The sequence below is a fragment of the Ascaphus truei genome, chromosome 12 (genome assembly GCF_040206685.1).
Source record: "Ascaphus truei isolate aAscTru1 chromosome 12, aAscTru1.hap1, whole genome shotgun sequence".
In the NCBI taxonomy this organism is placed as follows: Eukaryota; Metazoa; Chordata; class Amphibia; order Anura; family Ascaphidae; genus Ascaphus; species Ascaphus truei.
The window spans coordinates 34,887,782-34,910,440 of NC_134494.1; the positions used below are offsets into that span (position 1 = coordinate 34,887,782).

The following is a 22,659-nucleotide window of genomic DNA, read 5'->3' on the forward strand; positions in this document are numbered from 1 at the left end:
GGACTGGCGTTGAGAACCCCTCTTGTACAGTATCCTGTGCCACTCATCTACAACAGATGCAGGTGCTGATTTTGTAATATAACCATGTTCACGTTCTTTACAGACCATCAGTACTGGGGCTCGGACCTGCAGATTCCTACCATGTCTTATGAAGATGTTCTCACCAGCGATGAAAGCGCTTACCAATGGCTGTGCGCTCTTAGAAAAGTGGGAGTTGTGCTATTAGACGGAGCTCCAGCAAAACAAGGGGAGTTGGTTACGCTTGGCAAGAGGATTGGGTTCATGCGGCTTACATTTTATGGGTAAGTAGGCACAACTTTTATTCTCTTAAAAATGTGAATATTTCAGTGTATATTATAATTTTTAGTACCTGAGAGATATTGACTCACACTAGGGGCCCTATTATATATCTGCTGAAGCGGCTGTTGGGGATTGGCATCCGAAAACGGTCCAACAGTCGCTTAGGGAGAGTGACGCCCTAAAGTCATATGTACCTTCTGGTGTTTAACTGGAACCCTGCCTCTTTAAAGGTGACCACTTTAACCACAAGAATACTCCTACTTAATCCAAATAAAGATGCATATGTACCACAAAAGATGAGTCAGTGAGCTAAGGCAGGCAGAATCATTGACCTGGATGGATAGAGAACCATTTCTCCACCGCACTCTTAATAATGTAACGGTTGGTGGTACAATTGGATTCACCACTGCCCCCCTAATACCATATTAACTCTTTAATGCTGAAGGGTTTAAATAAATGACCTTATGAAAATGAATCCAGCACATACTGGTACATCTCAGACTACTAAATAGGGACAAATTGCTTGATCTGTTATACCTACTGTAGTTTAAATGTGTGCTCTTATCAGGAGGTTTCCCTTAACCACGAAAAGACTGTAATGCTTTCAGCTGGAGGAAAATGTTTCTTCTTAGCTGGATCACAGATCTGTTGATTTATTAGCAGCAATAATGCTACAGGCACAGTGTGCCCAAACGCAAACAAAAGGTTTGTTTGTGGATCCATATTCTATCTATTCTTGAATGACTGCACGTAATAGCTGCTGCTATTGTTTGGGAGACATGTCAATGTTCCATTCAGTTTGCCAATGAAAACACTCGGTATTTGGGATTCTCATCTATTCTCATTTCCTGGTGGAATTCCACTTATGTACACATCATCTTACACATTCCAGATGTTGGTAATATTGCATGTTGCAAGTCTTACAGTAGGTTAGACGTGAAGATATATTCATTGTGGTGTATGACTCCTGTTAAATGGGAAGCTTTCTATAAGCAATGGTTGCCTTTTAATGCTAAAGCCCTTTGAATTGACATATTACAAGGAATCAGGCAGCCACCTCTGTGGCCCATTCCCACGTGACCCAAACGTTACCATTTGTAGTCCCTAAAATTAGAGGTTTGAATGGAAAGATCCTGTTGTGCCTCCCTCGGTCAGTTTTAGCCTTCCCGAGCCGTGCATGCACAAAGTCCCAGCTGTTCGGCTGCTTCCACGTCAGCTGCGAGATGGGCCCCAGGTACTCGAAGCACAATGAGCCCTGTCCACTCGTCAAACCATGTCACCACCAGGCATTACGTAACTGAGCCCCGTCTGGCAAAGTTACCCTGCACTTACCCCACAACCAGCCACCACCATCAGGGTTATATAACTAGCCCTGGACCGCCAGAAACCAAATCTGATCTTAGTGGAACATTACATGAGCCAAATTTTTTAATAAGCAACTGCGCAAATGGAACTAATGCCATCCCTTATTAAGGTAAAAACCACCCCGAGCACCCTCTTCCCTACGCTCGCTTGCGTCCCTGCTTTTGCCCTTGATGGTGCATTTGCCAGCGGAGTGGGCCTTCTCTTACCCCTGGATGGGCCAGTCACTGTCGAGTTCTGCGTCTTGCGACCTGTCTGCTCCATGCTGTGCCTCTCTGAGGGCCTAGCGCATCTTCGCATTCCACTCTGAGCCCCCATCACGTGATCCTCCTCCAGCTGCAAATGGAGTGCACGCGCCACTTCCTGACGCCCTGCTCGCCTTCCGGTCAGGACGGTACCTTGCGAAGGCCTAACATGCCTGCCTGTGCCATGCTTTTCGAGGCCCCCGACCGAACCTCCTCCTGCGGCCACCATCATGCAGGTCAACAGCTCCTGGAGCTTCTGCTGCAGTTATTCTTCCTCCTGGGACCACACCTCGGCGATGCAGCTGCCGGACAATGTGCTGGAACTCCGCCATGGGCCTGCAGCAAACGCCTGTCCCAGAGCAACAAAGAAGAGAGGTGTGCAAAATTCAGTGCGGGATGCAGAATTATCTCCCGCCCATCAGCGCTTACCTATATGCCGTACCCACCTGCCAAATCTTGTGGTCATGCCATACTTCCCTCAGGTTCAGCACTCTGTTTTTACAAACAACCAAAATATGCTTAGTTTCAGTCAGGGCCGCTGACAGGGGGGGACAGCCAGGACTCCTGTCCCAGGCCCAGTGGGTAAAGGGGCCCAAGCCAATTGCCTGCAAACCTACCATGTGTCCTGATCCACAGAGGGAGGCTCCTGGAAGGTGTCCTTGGAGAGGTGCCTGTCGGAGGCAGCATTGTATAGGCTGGTGGAAGGGAGGCTCCTCTGACAGGCACCTCCAGGGCATAAGGTAGGCTCCTATCCATAACGCTGTGCATGTTTCTCTCTCCTCCTGTCTCTCCCCCTTCTCTCTCTCCCACCTCTCTGTCACCGCCCTTTCTCTCCCCTCTCTCCCTATCTATCTCTCTCTCTATTTCCCCCTTCTTCCCTCTCTCCCCCTCCCTATCTCTTTTCCCCCACCTCTCCCACGCTCTCTATTTCGCCTCTCTGCCCCCTCTCTGTCTCTCCTCCCCTCTTTGTCCCCCCGCTCTATTTCTCCCCCTTCTGTTTCCACCCTCCCACTGTCTCTCTTTTCCCCCTCTTCCTCTCTTCTCCCTCTCTCTCTCATTCCACTCTCTCTCTCATCCCTCCCTCTCTCCCTTCCATTTCTCTTTCTTACCTCCCTCTCTCTCATGACCCCCTCTCTCTTCCCATCTCATCCCTCTTCCCTCCTCTCTCCCCCTTTTATCCCCCTCTCTTTTTTCACCATCTCCCCCTCTTTTTCGCTCTCACTTTCTCCCTCTCTCCTGCTTTCTCTCTTTCCCCCTCTCTCTCTCTTTCCCTGTCTCTTTCCCTCTCTCTCTTTCCCCCCTCTCTTTCCCTCTTGTCTCTCTTCTCCCTCTCTCTTTTCTCTCACTTTCCCCCCCTTTCCCCTCCAGGTCCATAACTACCCCTTCCAGGACCTTATCTCATTCTTCCCCCCTCAGGGACCCCCAGTGTGCTGGGGGGGGGGGGGGAGGGTTGCCTGCCCCTTTAATTTGTCCTGGGCCCCAATATTTCTATTGATGGCCCTGGTTACTGTAAAGTATAAATAAGCATGCAGTGAAATACTCTCAGTTTACATATAATTGGCCACTTTAGGTTAGGCTGCTAAGTGTGTGGGGATAAATTCAGACCGTGACCATCCTGATTCGCAGTGCCTGTACCCTCTTATTTTTTTTAAAGTTGCCATAGGTGTCAGTAAATATTAGAGTTCCAAATATATATTATATATATAATTATCTAGGAAACATGAGGGCAGATTGCGCCTCTCGGGGTATTTATAATTCAGCTCATGGCTTCAGTAGAGCTTATTTCTTGCCCACTTATCTGGCCATGTAGGGGGCATTGCTATATACAGTTTAGAGCAGGGGTGTGCAAAAAGTGTGCGCTAGGAGAGGACAGCCGGATCGGAGCGGGACGGAAGCAGAGGACGGGACTGGCGGAGGGAGAACCGCCAGGATGGAGGACCGCCAGAGTGGAGCAGGGCGGAAGCAGAGGAGGACGGCAGCGGGAGAAGAGAACGGAGGACCGCCAGGTTAGAGGACCGCCAGAGCGGAGCAGGGCGGGAGTAAAACAGGGTGGGAGCAAAGCAGGACGGCCGGGGAGGACCGCCCCGGTGGTAAGACCCAGCTGTCCTCCTCCTCTAACACCCTGCTTCGCTCTGGCGGTCCTCTGTCCTCGTCTCTCGCCGCCCTCTTCTGCCACCGCCCTGCTCTACTCCCCACGGTCCGACTAATATCACAGATGAAAAGGGTGGCTCGACGTAAAAAGTTTGCCCACCACTGGTTTAGAGCTCAGTAAAATGACTCACTTTCCGAATTCCTCAGTGTTCTTCATCTTCTCCTCACCAGGTAGAGCTTTATTTTGAGATGTTGACAGAGCTCATCTGGGCTCCGCCAGTCCGTTCTCAAAGACCAGAAACATGTGTGAAGCTAAGAAGTGGATAGAACATGCATGTGTCCCGTTCACTCAGGACTGGAGCTTAGGCAGGAAGCATACAGATTAGCTTCTTATTATAAGGTGCATTAAGAAATGTAATGTCCCATAGCGTGCTCTGTCTCCAAATGGTGCTAGCTAAGCTAACCAGATAAAAAGCAGTCACAGGGATGCAAACGTGATCTGAACATAACAAGGACTCTGTTATATAAACACAAACCAGATTTGCAGGTTGTAACCCTGAGAATGTTGGGATACGGATGCGAGCTTGCACTTAGAAAATGTAATAATATAACATGCTCTCGGCAACAAAAAAACCCGGGAGTATTACGCCTTGTGGCTTTTTGAAAGGTTAATCATTGTAACGTTTTGCCATATAACTGAAAGTAAAGTGATAATCTATACCCTATTCTGCCATAGAGACTGATAGCCACTTTGTTGGAAGAAAACAAAATGAACTATGTTTTATTAAATCCATGTATGTATATCTGTATTTACAATAAATTATACAAGAGACAATACAAAATAGGGAATTATAATACAATAAGTGCAACAAACAAAATCATACAGTAGGAAAGGAAATACCTGCCGCGGAGAGCGTGCAATCCAAGTGCTACAGTATGTTGGGACACGTGGAGGCAGCAGGTGAGGGAATAAGTGCAGTGGATGGCAGTGCTTGGCCACAATGGTTGGTAGGAGCGACTGTGGGTGTGGGACAGTAGCCATCAGCCTGGGCTATTGAAATGCTTAAATTAAGAGGGAAGTTTTAAGGTTTGACCTAAAGGTGGGGAGAGAAGGTACTTGGTGAATATTATTATCATGTATTTGTAATGCGCAAACATATTCCGTAACACCGTACTATACATTACCATTGGAGGTCGAAAATGATAAAATATCAAACACTGACATACATTGTTACAGTAGGTAAGGAGGACGCTGCCTCAAGGAGCTTACAATCTATAAGGCAGGGTAAGTGGAAACATAATGTACAGGGGGACGAGAAGGTTGGTGTGTTTAAGATAGCTGCTTGTTATTTGAAGGAGTTGGTGTTGGGGAAGCAGTAAGTGGGATTGTGCAGAGATAGAGCTGTAAGAGCAGGTAATGTGTGAAGATTGAAATGCCTCAATATACATCTGAAATATTTTAGCCAAGACCAATAACAGAGCAGCTGTAACATCCGCGATCAGCAGCAAACACCATATGCCCTTAATTTTCCTGCCATTCGTGAGTATAACCATTGGAGGTTACGGATTGTATTCTTTGTGAAGCGCTGAGTACACTTTTGGCGCTATATAAATAAAGACATGCAATACAATAGATTGACTGAAGGCTTACTGTGTTCTGCAATACTGCTCTATGTTGTTTTTTATCTCTTTCTCCATTGGTGATACGTCCCCCGCTCCCCTGATTTTTTGTAAACATGTTAGGGTTGCCCTGACTCACCAATCCTGGGACAGGATGCAGCTGCACTCTCCCCCCCCCTTGTCATCGGCCCTACTGCTACATGGAATCCCTAGGATTTTTTTCTCCCCCAAAATGTTTCAGCTTTATGTGACTGCCTAGTTTTCCCAGTGGTTAAACCAGACCTGGGTTTAGGCGGAAATATGAGCTAAATGTTAAACATATTAAGTTTAAGGTGGCGGAGCTCCATCCACGAGGACATAGCCAGGAGGCAATCAGAAACTTGGAACTGGATTGCAGGTGGGAGGGGTGGATATATATCTGTGTATCATCTGTATAGAGATGATACCTAAAGCCAATAGAGTTGATGAGGTTACCGAGTGATAGTGTGTAGACAGAGAAAAGTGGAGATCCCAGAACAGAGCCCCGAGGTAAAACCAACAGACAGATCAACAGGAGATGAAGACATATTAATAACAGAGACGGAGAATGAGCAATGGGAGAGTTATGATGAGTACCTGGATAGAGTATACAATATGAAGGAGAAGAGAGATTAACAGGGAAACTAGAGATTCATTAAATGAAAAAATATAAATAGATTAAATAACTTCCTTCAATAACATATCTGTGCCCACAAAAATGTCTGCCACGGTCGTATGTTCTTTGTTTTTTAACGTTAGAGGTAAAAACAACTATGAACTACCGTACGGTGCAGAAAAAGTTGCCTATTTTGAGAGGTATTCAATCAGTGCAGTTATTACAGATTAGATAAACACAGCCTTACAATTTGCAGAGATATCGTGAAACACTGACGTTGGTTTTACAGATACAAGCTTAGGCTTACCACCGAGATCTGTGATTAGCTTTATATATCCCTAATTGGCCGGGGGAGGAGGGGGGGGGGAATGGCATTCCCCACCTTAAACATCAAAATGAACTTTTTCTTCTTCTTCTCTTTGCTATTTCTGGTGGGGGTTGGGGTAGCAAGATCTTAAGTGGGAGTGGTTGGGCTGGGTGCGGGGTCCTCCAAATGTGTTAAAAGGCAGGCTTCAAGGGCAACGGCCTCCACTTCTCCAACACTCAGGAGAAAGCAGCCTGTCCACCCTCCTCTAATTTTCTCATTGCTGGTGTTGTTGGATTGGTATTGCTTCATGTTTGAGTTTGTTTAGAAAATGCATATATAACATTTTTAAATAAAGAGATGGTTAAAAATAAATAATACAAATATTAACATAACCATTTTGTATCAAGGTTCATTTTTATATATCGGAGCAGCTTTGGGGAATATTCGGGTGGTGATATTCTGCCAGCAGGGACTCTGATTAATGTTTGGTTTAGGACAAGGTTTTAAGTAGGAAGGGAAGTCATATCTGCTGGGCGGTAGGCACTGGTGGCTCACCCTTGGTGGTCTTTGGGTGTTGCCGAGGCCAGTGTGCTGGGCGTCACCTCGTGCTTGGGAGGAGGCTGGCCATGTGTCGGGAATCTGGGCACACGCCGCCCTCGGCGCTGCCCTTCCCTACCTCTCTTGCTGGCTGCGGTCTCCTCCACCCCCCGCTCTGCATCGCGGTCCGTTCCTCCGCGGCTCTCCCACACGCCGCCAACGTCACTGCCGGACGCGCGCCCGCTTCCTTTACAGGGGGCGCGCCACACGACTTCATTTATTCACTGCACAAGCAGTGTAGCTCCGCCCTCAGGCCTTCTCAGCTCTCAGTTTCACGCCCTCATACTGTGCACCTGCAACTTACCAGGACATTAACCCCTGCCCTATCACAAAGGGTTCCTGGGCTTGCCTCTGCTCTGCCCCCTCCTCCCATTGGTCCTCCACACTTTATTACCCCTGTGATTCCTCTCCAACCTCGCTCTGCATAGTTCGTCTGCGTAGTGCTGTTGGATACTGTGCCTTGCTCTCTCTCTCTCTCTCTCTGTTTCAGCTTCGTTACCGATCCGGCTCGTCTACCAACCCACTCTGGCTCTCCGACCTCGGCTTCCACTCGACCATGTTTACCTCTCGTACCCCTTGAACACGGCACTTGGACCCCTACTACCCGGAACTCTGTTACCCTCGACCCTTGGCTTTGGAACCTACTACGGCATCTTCTCTACGCCTGGATCTGGCAAGTGCCTTATCTACCCTGGTACCCCCGGCCTAGTCCTCGCAATCCAAACCACACTCCGGGCACGCTCTCTCTACTGCGGGTGCGTGGTTACTCACTCTCCACCTCAGTATAGGGGGTTAACCTGGTCTGCGGGCAGAACAGCGTGACATTATGCAGAGCCAAACCGACGCAGACCCCCCCCCTTGATATGAATCAAATACTGACGGCTCTGACACAACACTGTCAGACTTTAGGAGACCAAGTAGCCACTCTCACGCAGCAACTTTCTAACCTTACCCTCCAGGAGAATCCTCTCAGAGTACCACGCACCCCATGCTTAACCCCACCCATCCGTGAAGGGGCTACCGCCGCGGAACCAAAGATTCCTGCACCCAAACAATACTCCGGAGACCCACATGCGTGTCGAGGCTTCCTGACTCAATGTGAAATTCAACTCTAATTGCCCCCTAGTCACTTCACCACGGACCGCGCCAAGGTGGGCTACATTTTTTCTCTTTTGACAGGAAGCGCCTTGTCATGGACCTCCCCTATCTGGGATGTACGGCCTGAACTTACCACTGATTACCCCCGGTTCAAGAGGGAATTTCAACAGGTGTTCGACACCCCGTCCCGCTCGGATTCGGCTGCCTCTTCTTTGATGTACCTGTCTCAGGGTCGTAGGTCCGTAGCGAAGTACGCCTTGGAATTTCGGACCATCGCGGCAGAGGTACGGTGGAACGAAGAGGCTCTGGTTGCTGTTTTCTGGCAGGGACTGTCCGAGCCGGTGAAGGATGAACTCGCGACGCAACCTCTGCCGGAGACTCTGGAGGGATTGATATACGGGTAGACCAGCGTCTGCAACAGAGACGTCAAGAACGCCAGCATCCCTGGTTTGTCACTCCTGTTTCCTTTCCTTTTCCTTCTATGCCTTTCAGAAACCCCCTGGCTATCTTACCACCTCCAGATACTTCCGAACCAATGCAGATTGGCAGTCAGCAACTTCGGGCTGCGGAGAGGTCTCGTCGAAGGAACGAGGGCCTTTGCTTTTACTGTGGGTCCTCAGAACATCTGATACGCGTATGACCTTTGAAGCCGTGAAACGAGGATACCCATTGAGTAATGTGGGGCTCTCCCTGGGTATGGTCTCTTCTCGCCCCCTTTCCAAGAAAGAATTGCCCAAGAGGATTATGTTACCGGTTACCCTGGAGGATACGGATTTCCATGTTTCCACCTCTGCCTTCCTCGACTCAGGATCGGGAGGAAATTTCATAGACCAGAGTTTCGCTATTCTGAACAACATTCCCCTGGTTGAGAAGAGGTCTCCCATAGAATTAGAGGCCATTAACGGGCACCCTTTACAGCCGGCCTTCATCTTGCTGGAGACTCCACTACTTACCTTGTCTACGAAGGATGGTCATTGCGAACGTCTCTCGTTCGATGTTTTTCACTCCCCGGTGGTCCAAGTTATCCTCGACCTGCCCTGGTTACAGAGGAATAACCCGTGCATTGATTGGAGAGATCAAGTACCCATCCAGTGCCAGAATCCCTCGGAACAAGTCAGTTCCACTACCCTTCTTGCTGGGTTGGAGTTACCTCCTACTCACCCTTCTTCTCTTCCTGAGGTATATGCTGATTTCCAAGACGTCTTCAGTAAGACCTACTCTGACCTCTTACCTCTACATCGCCCATACGACTGCCCCATTGATCTGGTCCCAGGGGCAATCTTGCCCAAATCCAAGACATATCCTCTGTCTGTTCCTGAGACCACTGCCATGGCGGACTATATCCAGGAGAACCTCCAGAAAGGTTTTATCCGGCATTCTACCTCCCCTGCCAGCGCAGGGTTCTTCTTCGTCAAAAAGAAAGACGGTACGCTCTGACCTTGTATTGATTACAGGGGCCTCAACCGCATAACGGTCAAAAATCGCTACCCGCTTCCTCTCATCTCCGAGCTGTTTGACAGACTGCAAGGATCCACCATTTTTTCTAAGCTCGATCTTAGGGGGGCGTACAATCTCATCCGCATTAGAGAGGGGGACGAGTGGAAGACCGCATTTAACACCTGCAGCGGGCACTATGAGTACCTTGTCATGCCCTTTGGCCTTTGCAAGGCCCCAGCCGTGTTCCAGGACTTTATGAACGAGGTCTTCCGAGACGTACTTAATGTCTTCGTGATCATCTATTTAGACGACATCCTTATCTTTTCAAAAACCCTTCAAGAACATGTACTACACACTAGGCTCGTCCTCGCCCTTCTTCGCCTTAACCACCTCTATGCTAAATTAGAGAAATGTCTGTTACACTAGAAGTCCACAGCCTTCTTAGGTTACATTATCTCTGACAAGGATTTCAGCATGGATCCCGAGAAACTGGAGGCCATAATGGAATGGCCTCAGCCCAGTACGCTTAAAGCCATTCAACGCTTTCTCGGATTCTCCAATTACTATAGAAAGTTCATCCGTGGTTTTTCCTCCATAGTGGTCCCCATTACTGATCTCACCAAAAAGGGAACTGATCCCTCCATTTGGCCGCCTGAGGCTATCTCTGCTTTCGAGACCCTCAAACGTACCTTCGTTTCTGCACCTATCCTGCGGCATCCAGACACTTCCCTTCCTTCCATCCTCGAGATGGACGCTTCCGAGTATGGAGCCGGTGCTGTACTCTCTCAAAGAACGGGACCTCAAGACACATTAAACCCATGCGGGTTTTTCTGTGCCTTGCTCTCTCTCTCTGTTTCAGCTTCGTTACCGATCCGGCTCGTCTACCAACCCACTCTGGCTCTCCGACCTCGGCTTCCACTCGACCACATTTACCTCTCATACCCCTTGAACATGGCACTTGGACCCCTACTACCCGGAACTCTGTTACCCTCGAGCCTTGGCTATGGAACCTAATACGGCATCTTCTCTACGCCCGGATCTGGCAAGTACCTTATCTACCATGGTACCCCTGGCCTAGTCCTTGCAATCCAATCCACAATCCGGGCACGCTCTCTCTACTGCGGGTCGTGGTTACTCACTCTCCACCTCAGTATAGGGGGTTAACCTGGTCTGTGGGCAGAACAGCGTGACACCATGGTGGTGGTGGTGATACTCTGCCAAAAGTGACTGATTAATGTTTGACCTGGAGCTGAGTCTAAAGTGGGAAGGAAAGGCATATCTGCCGGGCGGTAGGTACTAGTGTAGGGCGACCAGATGTCCCGGGTTTTAGCCGTTTCTGCCGGGTCCCGGCTTTCCTGGCCACTGTCCTGGTTTTTCTCTGTGCTGGCCGCCCATGCAGGTTCTGCACTTGCTGAGCGCTTCAGCAAGCACCCATCATGTTCGCGCTGCCGGCAAGCGCACATCGCGCATGCCCAGTCAGCACTCACCATTTGCGCATGCACAGTTGGCGCTCGCCATTCGCGCATGCCCAGTTGGCGCTCGGCATTCATGTATGCACATTCGTGCTTGCGACTGCACGACATTTGTCCCCTTTTTTGCCGTGACAAATATAGTCACCCTATATTAGTGGCTTACCCTTGGTGGTCTTTGGGTGCTGGGCAGCAGCTGGTGATGGAGGTTGGCCATGGTGGGGTGACATGGGGATGGATATCTGCTGATGGACACACTGGCAGGTTAGGGGTGTAGTTTCTGTCTCCATTTTGTTTAAACAAATTGTTGTTTATCAATAAAGCTGCTGCCAAATTTGACCTCGAATCTTGGCTACCTGGTGTATTTTGGGGTTTACGTTTGGGGAGATAACGGGGGTGATTGGAGGAAAGCTCCAAGGTCATTGTGTGTCACGTATCGTACAAACAGGTGGAAAAGTGTTTATGAATGTGTTGTCCAGGCCTGTACCAAAATACTGTTTAACAGGGCATTTTTTTTTTTATCAGTTAAAGAAGCCAAATAAGTTATATAATTTTCATTTACTGCGTATTCTTTAATAGCATATAAAGAAGGGTTTGAACTGTTACCATATGTCATTTAATAATAGACTTTTCTTGCCAAGTCTTCTTCGAAATGTTAACTCCGCTCCACCACTGTAACCAGATCAGCCAGAGAATCCCAGCCAGAGGGGCTCTCCTGATTCAGATAGTAACATTTACATCCATTCTTGTCCTTCACACCTCCGTTAAAAGGTTAACAATGTGTGCGACGGACGTGCTCTCCCTCTTTTGTCTGCAAATGTTTAAAACGAACACAAGAAGAAGAAAAAAAAATCCTTGGCAGGAAAGTGACATTCTTTCCAGATTAGAACATAGAAGCAAAAAAAGGTTTCCTTCGCGGTACCAACATCTAGACCACATGTGACTTATGTTAACGTCTCTAGCACTAGTACAGTTGATCAGCACAATATGATCATAATCAAAGAAACATGGTTATTGCCAATGTTCATACTGGGAAAGGGGAGATGACGGAGGTTGTTTGTTTCTCATTACTAGGAAATTTCTGGCAAAGAAAGGGAGCTGTCAGATACAGACATAAGTCGTGTAAACAAATGCAATATGGCGAAGTGAGACCAGTAATGTCGACACTTCTCGCAGCCAAAATGACTTTCCCAGTCTGCGTACAGACCCAGGCAGGCATTTAAATAATTTCGAGTTATTGATGATTGAATTCCGCGATCTTTACACATCAGTAGCCATTTTCCTGCTGTGCACAAGTTTGTCTTCTTACTCCTTCTGCTGCGCACAGCACTCTGACCCAGCACATTCCTGAGTATGCAAGGAGTGGGAAGAAGCACCGGAGCAATTTTGCTGGCTTCACATAAAATGCTGCATCTCTTTTTTTTATTGTTTTATACTCCATCAGTGAAGGTGCAATTTGCAGGTCCCAACACCCTTTCTAGTACTCGTACAAAACAATGCAGCTATGCATCTGTGCCATCTGATTGTCAAAGGTGACTTTGCTGTTTATTGTACCAACGATGGGGGGAACAGAAGCTTCGCAGGGCAGCCAACAGCTTTCCTGGGGGCCCAGGGCAAGAATCTCCACAGAGGCCCTTGGGTTGTTGAGCGGGGAGGAGGTGTCTGTTCCCAGCCCTGCGTGTCTCCTCATCTCAGTCTCACTCTGATATCTCTCACACTCCCCCTTTCCTTCTCACAGTCCCCCCACTCCCTCTCACACTCCCCTTTCTCCCTCTCTCACTCCCCCTTCTCCCTCTCACAAATACTTTCCCCTTCTCACTCCGCTCTCTCCCTCCCTATCCTTCTAAACCTCTCTCTTTCTCCCCTCTCTTACTCCTCTTTCTCTGTCCTCACTTTCTCTCTTCCTTTTCTCTCTCTGCCCCCTCCTCTCTCTCTCTCTTTCCCCTTTCTCTCACTCACTCTTTCCCCACTCACACTCCTTCCCTCTCACTCATTCCTTTCTCTCATTCTCCGACCCACCCCTCCTCTCTCTCCCACTCTCCACCTCCTCCCGCCTCCCTAGGCCCTAACTATGGAGTAGTGGGAAAGGTTCTGTTTGGGAGGCGGAAAAGGGCCCACCCAGGTGAGGCTGAAACTAAAGATGGGCCCAACTTCTGATGGGGCCTGGCTTCCAATATAGGACCGCCAGGGTCTGGGACAGATGTCCTCGCTCTCCATCCCTGTCAGTGGGCCTGATGCCACAGAGGTATCGTCGCCAATCAGATCTATGTAGCTATATATGTGTATTTATATTCGGCCCCAACTAAGTATGCAGTGCATTATTAAACACACAATTTTATCCAAGGAACTATTACAAGAAGTGCACCATATAAAAGTATGCATTAGACCAGTTCTGAACCTTTTTTGGTCTACGTACCGCTTGGTGTTAGTGTGAGATGTTACATACCCCCTCTCAATAGTATCATCACAAAGAAAAAGATACAACAACTAAAAAAACTTTATTGACAATCCAAACAAAGGTTATTTGTCAAATGCTACAAACTTCATTCCATCGCAGAAAAGTTGCACAACTCATAATGCCAAAACTTAGTCTATTAGTGCAATCAACACTGGGTTCTTGGCCATGTCTTTCAGAGAGTCGCACGCACGTCATGTTCGACTTTCAGCTTATTCCACGTTTGGTCTTTATAGTTGAAAGCACCGAAAATCCCGACTCACAGAGGTAATTGTGACTAGAGCTTGGTTAGAATGGGCTATGCCTCCAAGTTAGCACCATATTCACATCTCAAATCACATAGATACTTTGCTTTGTAAATCTCTTGGGGAATATGGTACATTTGTCATATTCTGTATACTTCCAATATACCTTTTGCTCCTTGAAATACATCTCATGTACCCACTGATGAGGCTTCAAGTACCCTCTGGGGGTGCATGGACCCCAGGATCAGGGGATGGAATCCCTTTGCCAAAAAGCTTGCATTCTAAATAGTATGTTAGGAGACTTAAAGAGAGAGCTAGAGTAAATGATCAATGGCTTCTAGTACTTTCTCAAGACGATTGGCAAGTTCAAATGTGAGTGTTGGGAGCAGGAAAGTCATGAATCCGGGGGATTGAAATGCGTCATTCATTAGGTGGTTTTTCAGGGTGTGCAGGAAAGTGGGGTCCTTTGGCATGGACGTTTGGAAGGTACTTCTTTGGAAGTCTAGGAGAGGCTATCTGTTTTTAGAACTGTAATAGGATAAGGTGAGTTGTGTAAGTATGAAGGTCAGACCGTAATAATGTCGGTAAGTGAGGAAGCACAGGGTGTGCCTTGTAATTTTGAGCTATAGGTGAATAGGTCAGATTTGTTTTAAACATGGGACATTGAAGGGAGGAAAATGGTGTACTGGCTCCTCTCCAGATTAAACCTAACTGCCTAAGACCTAACTGCTAAATCGCACTCCCCTACCATCAGGCAATGGTTATCACTACACTTAATAGGAATACATTCGCTTTCTGTGTGGGGAATATTGAGAATTATTCATTGAAGGAAAATGAGGGAAAGCAAAATACAGTAGTACCATTTTTAAAGTGCAGTATACTATAGAACAGGAGTGGCCAACGCCAGTCTCCAAGGGCCACCAACAGGTCAGATTTTAAGGATATCCTTGCTTCAGCACAGGTGGCTCAGTCAACGAGTGAGCCACCTATGCTGAAGCAGGGATATCCTTAAAACCTAAACCGGTTGGTGGCCCTTGAGGACTGGAGTTGGCCACTCCTGCTATAGAATATACTAAAATATTTCATAAACTATTTTAGTGGCTGGTACTAGCTAAGCCAGATGTCCACATTCCCAGTGGAATTCAGACGCGATGGCAATAATGATGTTTTTATACTTGCAATCTGACCAGCGATATAAATACAGAGGATTGGCCCATCAGAGATTCATTGTTTGTGATCGAGTGAATGAAGCACTTTTGGGTATAATTTCACATTGTAACAAACAGTGACATAATCTAAACTTCAAAGAAAAATATGGATTTACTGTATATTCAGACAACACTAATAACACATATCTATTTAATAAGTTACAGCCTGCTCATTATTGTTATCAAAATGATGTTAGAAGAGACATCTGGAGCATGTGCATCTGTTCATATCGGTATTACTTTGTTTCGTTATTGACCTTTTTTGTTTTAGGATGCTACAGTATATGAAAGCAGCTGTGCAGAAAAGGAGCACAACCAAGACTGGTAGAAAAATAAAGATCAAAAGGGGCAACTCTCATATAAAAGAATTTATTTAGCTCATATGGATACGAACAGGTAAAAAAACGCACCAACGCGTTTCGTGCGCAAGTACTTTATCAAGTGCACCTTGATGTGACATAGGGTGGAGATGCCTCAAGCCACACACAGCTGGTCCCAAAGGAGTTGAAGGGTGGGGAGAGTTGGTTGTTAGAGGTATAGCAAGTAGGCTTTCTTGAAAAGGTGAGTTTTCAGGGAGATTTTAAACATCTGAAAGCTGGGGGAGAGTCTGATGGTGCGTAGTACGGAATTCCAGGGAGAGGGGGCAGCACCGGAGAAGTCTTGCAGGCAGGAGTGATAGGCGGTAATAAGGTGGGAGGAAATGTGGATGTCATGGGCAGAACATCAGGTACTTGTAGGTAGGTATGTATTTATGGATGAGGGCTGAAATGTGTGTAGGAGCAGTGTCATTGAGACCTTTGCAAGTCATTACTAAGCCTTTAAATTCTAGAGGCTATAGGAAGCCAGCATAGGGATATGAGAAGTGGAGCAGTGAGTGAGGTAGATGAGACTAGCAGCAGCATTTTGGATGGATCGGAGTTGAGATAGGTGGACAAGGAGAATGCCGACTAAGAGAAGGTTGCAGTAATCGAGGTGGGACAGGATGAGTGAGTGGATTCAGATTTTAGTTGAATCATGAGTGAGGAAAGGGTGTATCTTGGCGATAGTTCGGAGGTGGAGACGGCAGAACTGAATGTGAGGAATGAAGGTGAGATCAAAGTCAAAAATGACCCCTAGGCATCGGGCTTGAGGTGTTGAGGAGATTGTGGTGTTATTGACAGTGAGGAAGAGTGTGGCTGTAGCGGTGGCAGTGTATCAATCCCCACCCTTCCTTGATTGATGTGTGCACTTTTTTTATTTATACAGACCATTTTCAGTTAGCATTGTTGCCCTTGTCTTATGAAGAAATTAAGACCATTAAAAGGAAAAAGCATATGATCCATTTGTAGAAAGATATGATGATACAATAACTGATAGAGTGCATATGTACTATAGAACTATAGCCTGCTTAATTAGTAATCCCTGTCTTCATTTTTGCATCACTGATAAGAATTAAACACAATTTGCAATGGAATCGTCTCTATTAGTACCCATTGCATAGGAAACAGGCATGCTATTCGGGAGCTTGTCTGCCTGCATAAAGTCACATTTCCTGTTCAGAACCCCAAAAGATAATGTGAAGATAATGTTTCAAAATGCACAAGTTTTGCATCACTTCTTCACTATATTTTGTGAATGCTTTGTACAAGGAAATCCCAGTTAAGAAGCAAAATGACCATTGATGATGGAACTTTAAAACCGCAATGCTCCATATCCCCCAGTATCCAAGGACCCCTCGTTTCCCGAGCGATGAGACATTTTGTTCACCAGGCAAGAATACGTGCGTGCTGTCAGCCTTGCCTCTGGCGACAACAGAGAGTGGTGATGCCATCGAGAATGATTTTGAGGCTTCCTATTCGTGACTTTGATGGCCATGTTGGTCTGTGGGGGGGGGGGTTGTAATATTCTAACAGAAACGACAAAAACCTTTTACCTGTTCAGGTAAACTAAAACAAAAAAATAATTAATTTTGGGTGACTTGCATATACACTGGCAGGTACCGAGCATAGCAAAGATAAAGGAGGACATACACTAACAAACAGAAGTAGGTAGGGAGTCAGAGATAGTGACATGGAGATAGAATACAGTTTCTGCATAAATACATAGTCCCCCCCTCCCCCTTTGTGGTTAACAGCCTTAATGGGTTAACTATGTGGGACCACTCAGGTTACTTCCTGCCCCACCATGTGATGTACTATAGTGAAGCAGGAAGGATAGCCACTCCCCAGTATGTCTCGTGACCAGTGATCTCATCATAGGGAGATGGGAGGGTATATTGTGCTTCCTTGAATATTATAGGACCAGGTTCCATCGGAATGGCAGTTGGAGAGGGCCTCACTGTGAGTCATGAAAATATGTTTCATTGTATGTTATATGTACTACGGATGTCTGGTCACTTTATTATTTTCAGTTAGGGAATGTGCCCCATTCAGTTAGAGCCTATAATAATTGCCAGATAATAATCTGGAGCATAGTCGAATCAGCCCCACTGGAAGGTCCTAAGTGAACTTCCGATCCGACAAGCATAGACTAAGAATGCTGTGCACCGACACGGGATACTGATACCAGAGAATAGTGTTTGTCCCCAACAAGGTTCCACCTGAGATTGGCAATGTCCTACATAGCGTCAACAATTCCCTATCTAACAAATACTAAGGAAAACAAGGCTAAGTACCTCCCCAGCATAGGGGTGAGAGCAACCAGGGGAAGAAGCACAGAGTAACAAGATTGTTTGGCATCAGTTAATGTATTGAAGTGTTCACCCGTACACAGGAAACAAATGGACCCTCCAGAGGTCAATAACAAGTGAATTTAATTATTAAAGGATGATCGACATTTTGATCCACTACTTGGACCTTTATCCACCTCTTGATTAAGATCCAAGTTGTAGACCGAAAAGTTGAGACTGGGCACAGTCATGTGTATATATCCATCTCGATGTAGACTCCTTGAGAGCCAGGCAAGGAAAGTTGCAAATAAAACAATGATTATATTCCACAAAGTTAATACCATTTTATTCTTTTAAATTGGATTTTGGGGGAAGCCCAAATATTGGGAGAATTGACATCCCAAAAGCAAAACAATTGCTGTGCATTCAATTTTCTATGATGCCATACTGTTTACATCTTGATATGATCGTCCTATCGTGTATTATAGCTCAATGTATTCTGTCTTTTATGGTAAAGTATATGTCGGAAGCTAATGAACACACAATCCCACCAAGCTCTAACCCCAGAACCCACCACAGCATATATATATATATATATCTATATATATATATATATATATATATATATATATATATATTTAGATATATATGTGTGTGTGTGTGTGTGTGTGTGTGTGTGTGTGTGTGTGTGTGTGTGTGTGTGTGTGTGTGTGTGTGTGTGTGTGTGTGTGTGTGTGTGTGTGTGTGTGTGTGTGTGTGTGTGTGTGTGTGTGTGTCAAAAAATGGGCTACTGAGCGTGGCCAAATGTATATAACATAAGACAAAAATACCCAATGCTACATCCAATTTGACAAAATACATAGTTAAATACTTCAATGTTAGTAATCGCATGAGTAGGGGTCATTTAGTTAAACCCTTTGGCCAAAGCGTTAGAAGCCTGAAGCCACGCCACGGCATGACCAGTATGCAGGTCCTAACTCCTAAGATCTCTAAAGCAGTGAGCACTCCACGTGGTTTGTATGAATACAAAATCACATTTACATAATGAATGCATGGATGGCTAAAAAAAAGGTGAGAAATCGAAAATTGTACTACTGTAGTTTGGCAGCATTGTATGCTTTACCTTGATGTCCCTTGTCTTGTCTCTCGTCTGTTTTAAAGGAATACATGGCAAGTTCAAGACAAAGTCGATGCAAATAATGTTGCTTACACTTCGGGGAAATTAAGTTTTCACACGGATTATCCAGCACTTCAGTATCCTCCAGGGGTAAGGACCTTCCTTCATATCATTGTGTTCTTCTTTAATCTCGAATATACCTGATCAAAAATAGGGGGGATGATTAATGAACAAGGAGAGATTAGCAGAGAAACGGTGCTACTATAACATTGCTCCACTTTTGCGCGCTTGTGTTAGCAGGCGTTCCAAGAAGTGGTTTAGCAGAGCAAGAGGTGGAGTTGGGGCTGAGTTGACACACACAGGCAAAAGTAAAGTATTCATTTATGTTTATCATGCCATCGTTTTTCTCCCTTTGTGTGTGTCAATTAAAATACACTATAGCGGTGCTGGGATAAACCAAGCATGAGAAATCAGGAAGGGAAAGAGAAAAGGGAAAGCTCCCGCATCAGCTAAAGTATAATAAATTAATAATGGACAAGTCAATAAGGTCGTACACCGGTGCAAAGGGGGACAATAGTAGTTACAAACAGACGAAACAGAAGGTTCCCCCTTGAATGCACTCGGGTCGATAGGTGAGAATGATATGGTAGATGTATTAAAAACCTTTAATCACACATGTAGTCATAAAATAGTACTTGTAAAGAAGGGCATGGTACAAGAAGTCCAGGGCCAGCCCTTAATGACACACCAAAGTATCTTCCTAAACAATTAAACATGGAAGATGATACAAAGTATAATTCATCAACAAACTGTGGGCCAAATTGCAAAAGAATTCACATACAAAAGCCTTCAGAATAGGGTACTCGTCCCAGAGACAGATGCCCTTAATACTGAATAATCAACAGTCTACAGGTGTTGAAGGCTGCTGATACTGGATCTGAAGGGGTGAAAAACTTAAAGCAATAAAGTAAAAAAATACATAGACCTACATAGTATCAATGGCCCAAGCAAGGATGTAAATCAAAACGAAAAGATATGAAAATCACAAAAATAATAAAAAAACTGAACGGTATATGAGGTGACCATACTAACACATGCGTGACGTTATAAATAAACATACTAAACAGTGGGGACAGACTTCATTATGTATATATGTAGATATCTGTGGAGGGCAATCACAAAATGTGCGATATTAATGACCTGAGGCACGGTACCTTTGAGAAAGCGCGAACACGCGCGAAACGTGCATCAGGTGACCGGAACGGCATGACGTCACTATGCTGAATGGACGCTACTCACACACGTGTTAATGTTTCCGTGGGGACAGCCGCCGCAACTGTACCAGAGATTGTCTCTGCTGCCCAGCAGCTGCTCCATACTATCCTGCCTTCACTCCCCCTGACCACTAAAATGGTCTTTTAGTTTAACATTTTGGCCAAAGTGTTGTAAGCCCCTGAGCCACTACATGGCAGACCACATCTCAAGGGTCCCTAACACTAATATAAATTCTTAATAACCTGTGCATTACCAGGAAGAATGATTTATAATAAATCTGTCAAAATGAGTTGCATAGTTCTAAGTCTGATTGAAGCTTTTATTAACCTGTACATTACCAGGAAAAGCACTCTGTATTAGATTTGTCACAATCATACTGCAAGCAAGCAAGTTCCCCTGAGAGTGGGAGATGCTATGGAGTGAGCTTTTAACCATTTAAATGTGGGAGGGGGTGAGCTTCAATTAGATAGGAGGTTGCCACCCTCCAAAATGTTAAACTAAAAGACCATTTTATTTAATAGATATCTATACATATATATTTAGGCACTGTACCGTGTATAAGTTTCACTGGATGTGCACTGAGCTCTGTCTGTTTTTCATGTTCTGTCTCTGGTTTTAAAAAATATATATTGCCATGCTCAATAGCACTCCTCTGTGACACTTATATGCTTATATATATATATGTTGTGGTTATTTTGTGGGTTCAATATGAGCTTGTAGGTGTCCTGTATGTTTTATGATAGAAATAACATTAACCCATGTGCCTGTGGTTTCCAAGGTATACCACAGTCACCAAGGGGTTAATACATGCCATACAATACTTTACTAACCACTAAGGGGTTAATCTAGGCCCTCTCAATGAGGAGCGTAAATATCCACATGGGCAATAAATGGTCAGCTAGTATAAGAAAAAATAAATTAACAATATTAAAATACATTAACACCCTTCATTACCTGAGTGGGTACATGCTGCTGTTGTGGGGGTATTTGCCCCAGGGAGGGTGGTTAGGCTGGGTTAACCCCTTAATTACCTAGCGGTTAGAAAACATGCTTTACTAGCCACTAACGGATTGCAACGGGGCTAAGTAGTGTAGTTGTATACTTATATTAACCCCTTTGTGATCAGCTAGTCATGGAAACCCCTGACTAGTTCACCTGTGGGCTCCTAAGGGGTTAATATATATTGTAATTCATTTTAATGACTGTTTCATCATATATTTCAGGTTGTTTTATCTTATCTTGCCTTTGTATATAATGGCCAGTATATTGCCCATTATATACATTGGGAAGGCAGGGCTAACGCCAGCCATGCACAAGGTGATAAAATATTTGCGGTATTTCTGCCGTTCATCCGGTGCCGAAAAATATCGAAAGTTTCTGTATGGCAGTTGTTACCTAAAAATGCGGTATTGTGGCTGTTTTGTCTCGGATCCGATGTTTTAACGGATCCGATTAAAATGCGTTATTTTTGGCAGGTCAGCGTTGATGTATTGCACGATGTCAAGAAGGCACTTTTTTTTTTTACGCCAATACCGCATTTTTAGGTTACTGGGGCTTGATGTAACCGGGCCTTTTAGAGCATCTTTATGAAACATCTGCATGATCCAACCACCACCACAGACACAGGGGAGCGTTCAGTAAAGCTCTATAGTGGTTACCAGGTGATATCTCCTATTTAACATTACTAGTTGCTTTGACCCCCATCGTGAAGAATGTTAAGTTGTCTTTCGACTGTGATGTCACAAATAATTTCAATGGATTTATCTGGAGACTTTAGTGGGAAATGCATGAGAGAGGAGATCATCAAGCGAGCTTTCACAAAAGCGTTAGTGACATTTCATCTGTTAAACTAATGATTTATTACAGAACATTAATTGGAGTCATTGTAACTTCTCAAAGAGAGAACATAGGTATTGTATACATGTGGAACAGATGTGAGTGAGATCATATCGCTTTGCATGCCAAGAATGACATCACCCCGTAGAAGGATTACACAAATCCTTTACATTTCGATGCAAACACACTTTTATATATACATTTTGATTGTAAATCTACATATTATGTTAGCTATTTATCTTTATTCTAAACTGTTGGACATTTAATAAGGTTGTAAAGTTTATTTAATCCAGACAAGAGCACACCAGTAATTAGAATGGAAAAAAGAATAGCATACACATTACATGTACAATCACACCAGCATGTGTCATGCATTAACATGTGAGATTTTAACAGTGCAAGATTTGTTTAGTAAACTCATCTTGTTCTTCTGATTATTGACCATCTTACATAAATTATTATTTTGAGATTAGAAGGTCTGATTTATTCGCATTTGTTTTGTCTACGGTTCATGTCTGGAGCATAGTAGTTTTAATGATATGATGTGGCACAAAGTATCAAATAACCACTCATCAGCTTTCCATCAATGGATAGGTCAGCAGGAAAATGAATGTAGAACGTTTGGATGAAATGGTCAGGTAACGAGACGTTTTCACCGTCTCTTCGTGTATCAGATTCCTTTCCACATAAAATGCAAGTTAATAAAGTACATACAC

The 22,659-nt window shown here is 45.2% G+C and overlaps 1 protein-coding gene and 1 long non-coding RNA gene across 5 annotated transcripts in view; one reads left to right on the forward strand and one right to left on the reverse strand.

The window, feature by feature from the left end:
- The window catches only part of BBOX1 (gamma-butyrobetaine hydroxylase 1), a 221,736-nt gene that overhangs the window by 168,959 nt on the left and 30,118 nt on the right, over nucleotides 1–22,659 (forward strand). For all 4 annotated transcript variants that reach the window (XM_075567288.1, XM_075567289.1, XM_075567291.1 and 1 more), the window contains 2 exons: nucleotides 104–302; nucleotides 18,877–18,982. In XM_075567288.1, coding sequence (XP_075423403.1) covers nucleotides 104–302; nucleotides 18,877–18,982 — 305 coding nt within the window. The remainder of the gene's footprint in view (nucleotides 1–103; nucleotides 303–18,876; nucleotides 18,983–22,659) is intronic.
- LOC142464119 (uncharacterized) overlaps nucleotides 18,433–22,659 on the reverse strand; it is a 24,185-nt gene continuing 19,958 nt past the window's right edge. Inside the window, exon 2 of the long non-coding RNA XR_012787602.1 lies at nucleotides 18,433–19,032. This is a non-coding gene — a long non-coding RNA (uncharacterized LOC142464119). The remainder of the gene's footprint in view (nucleotides 19,033–22,659) is intronic.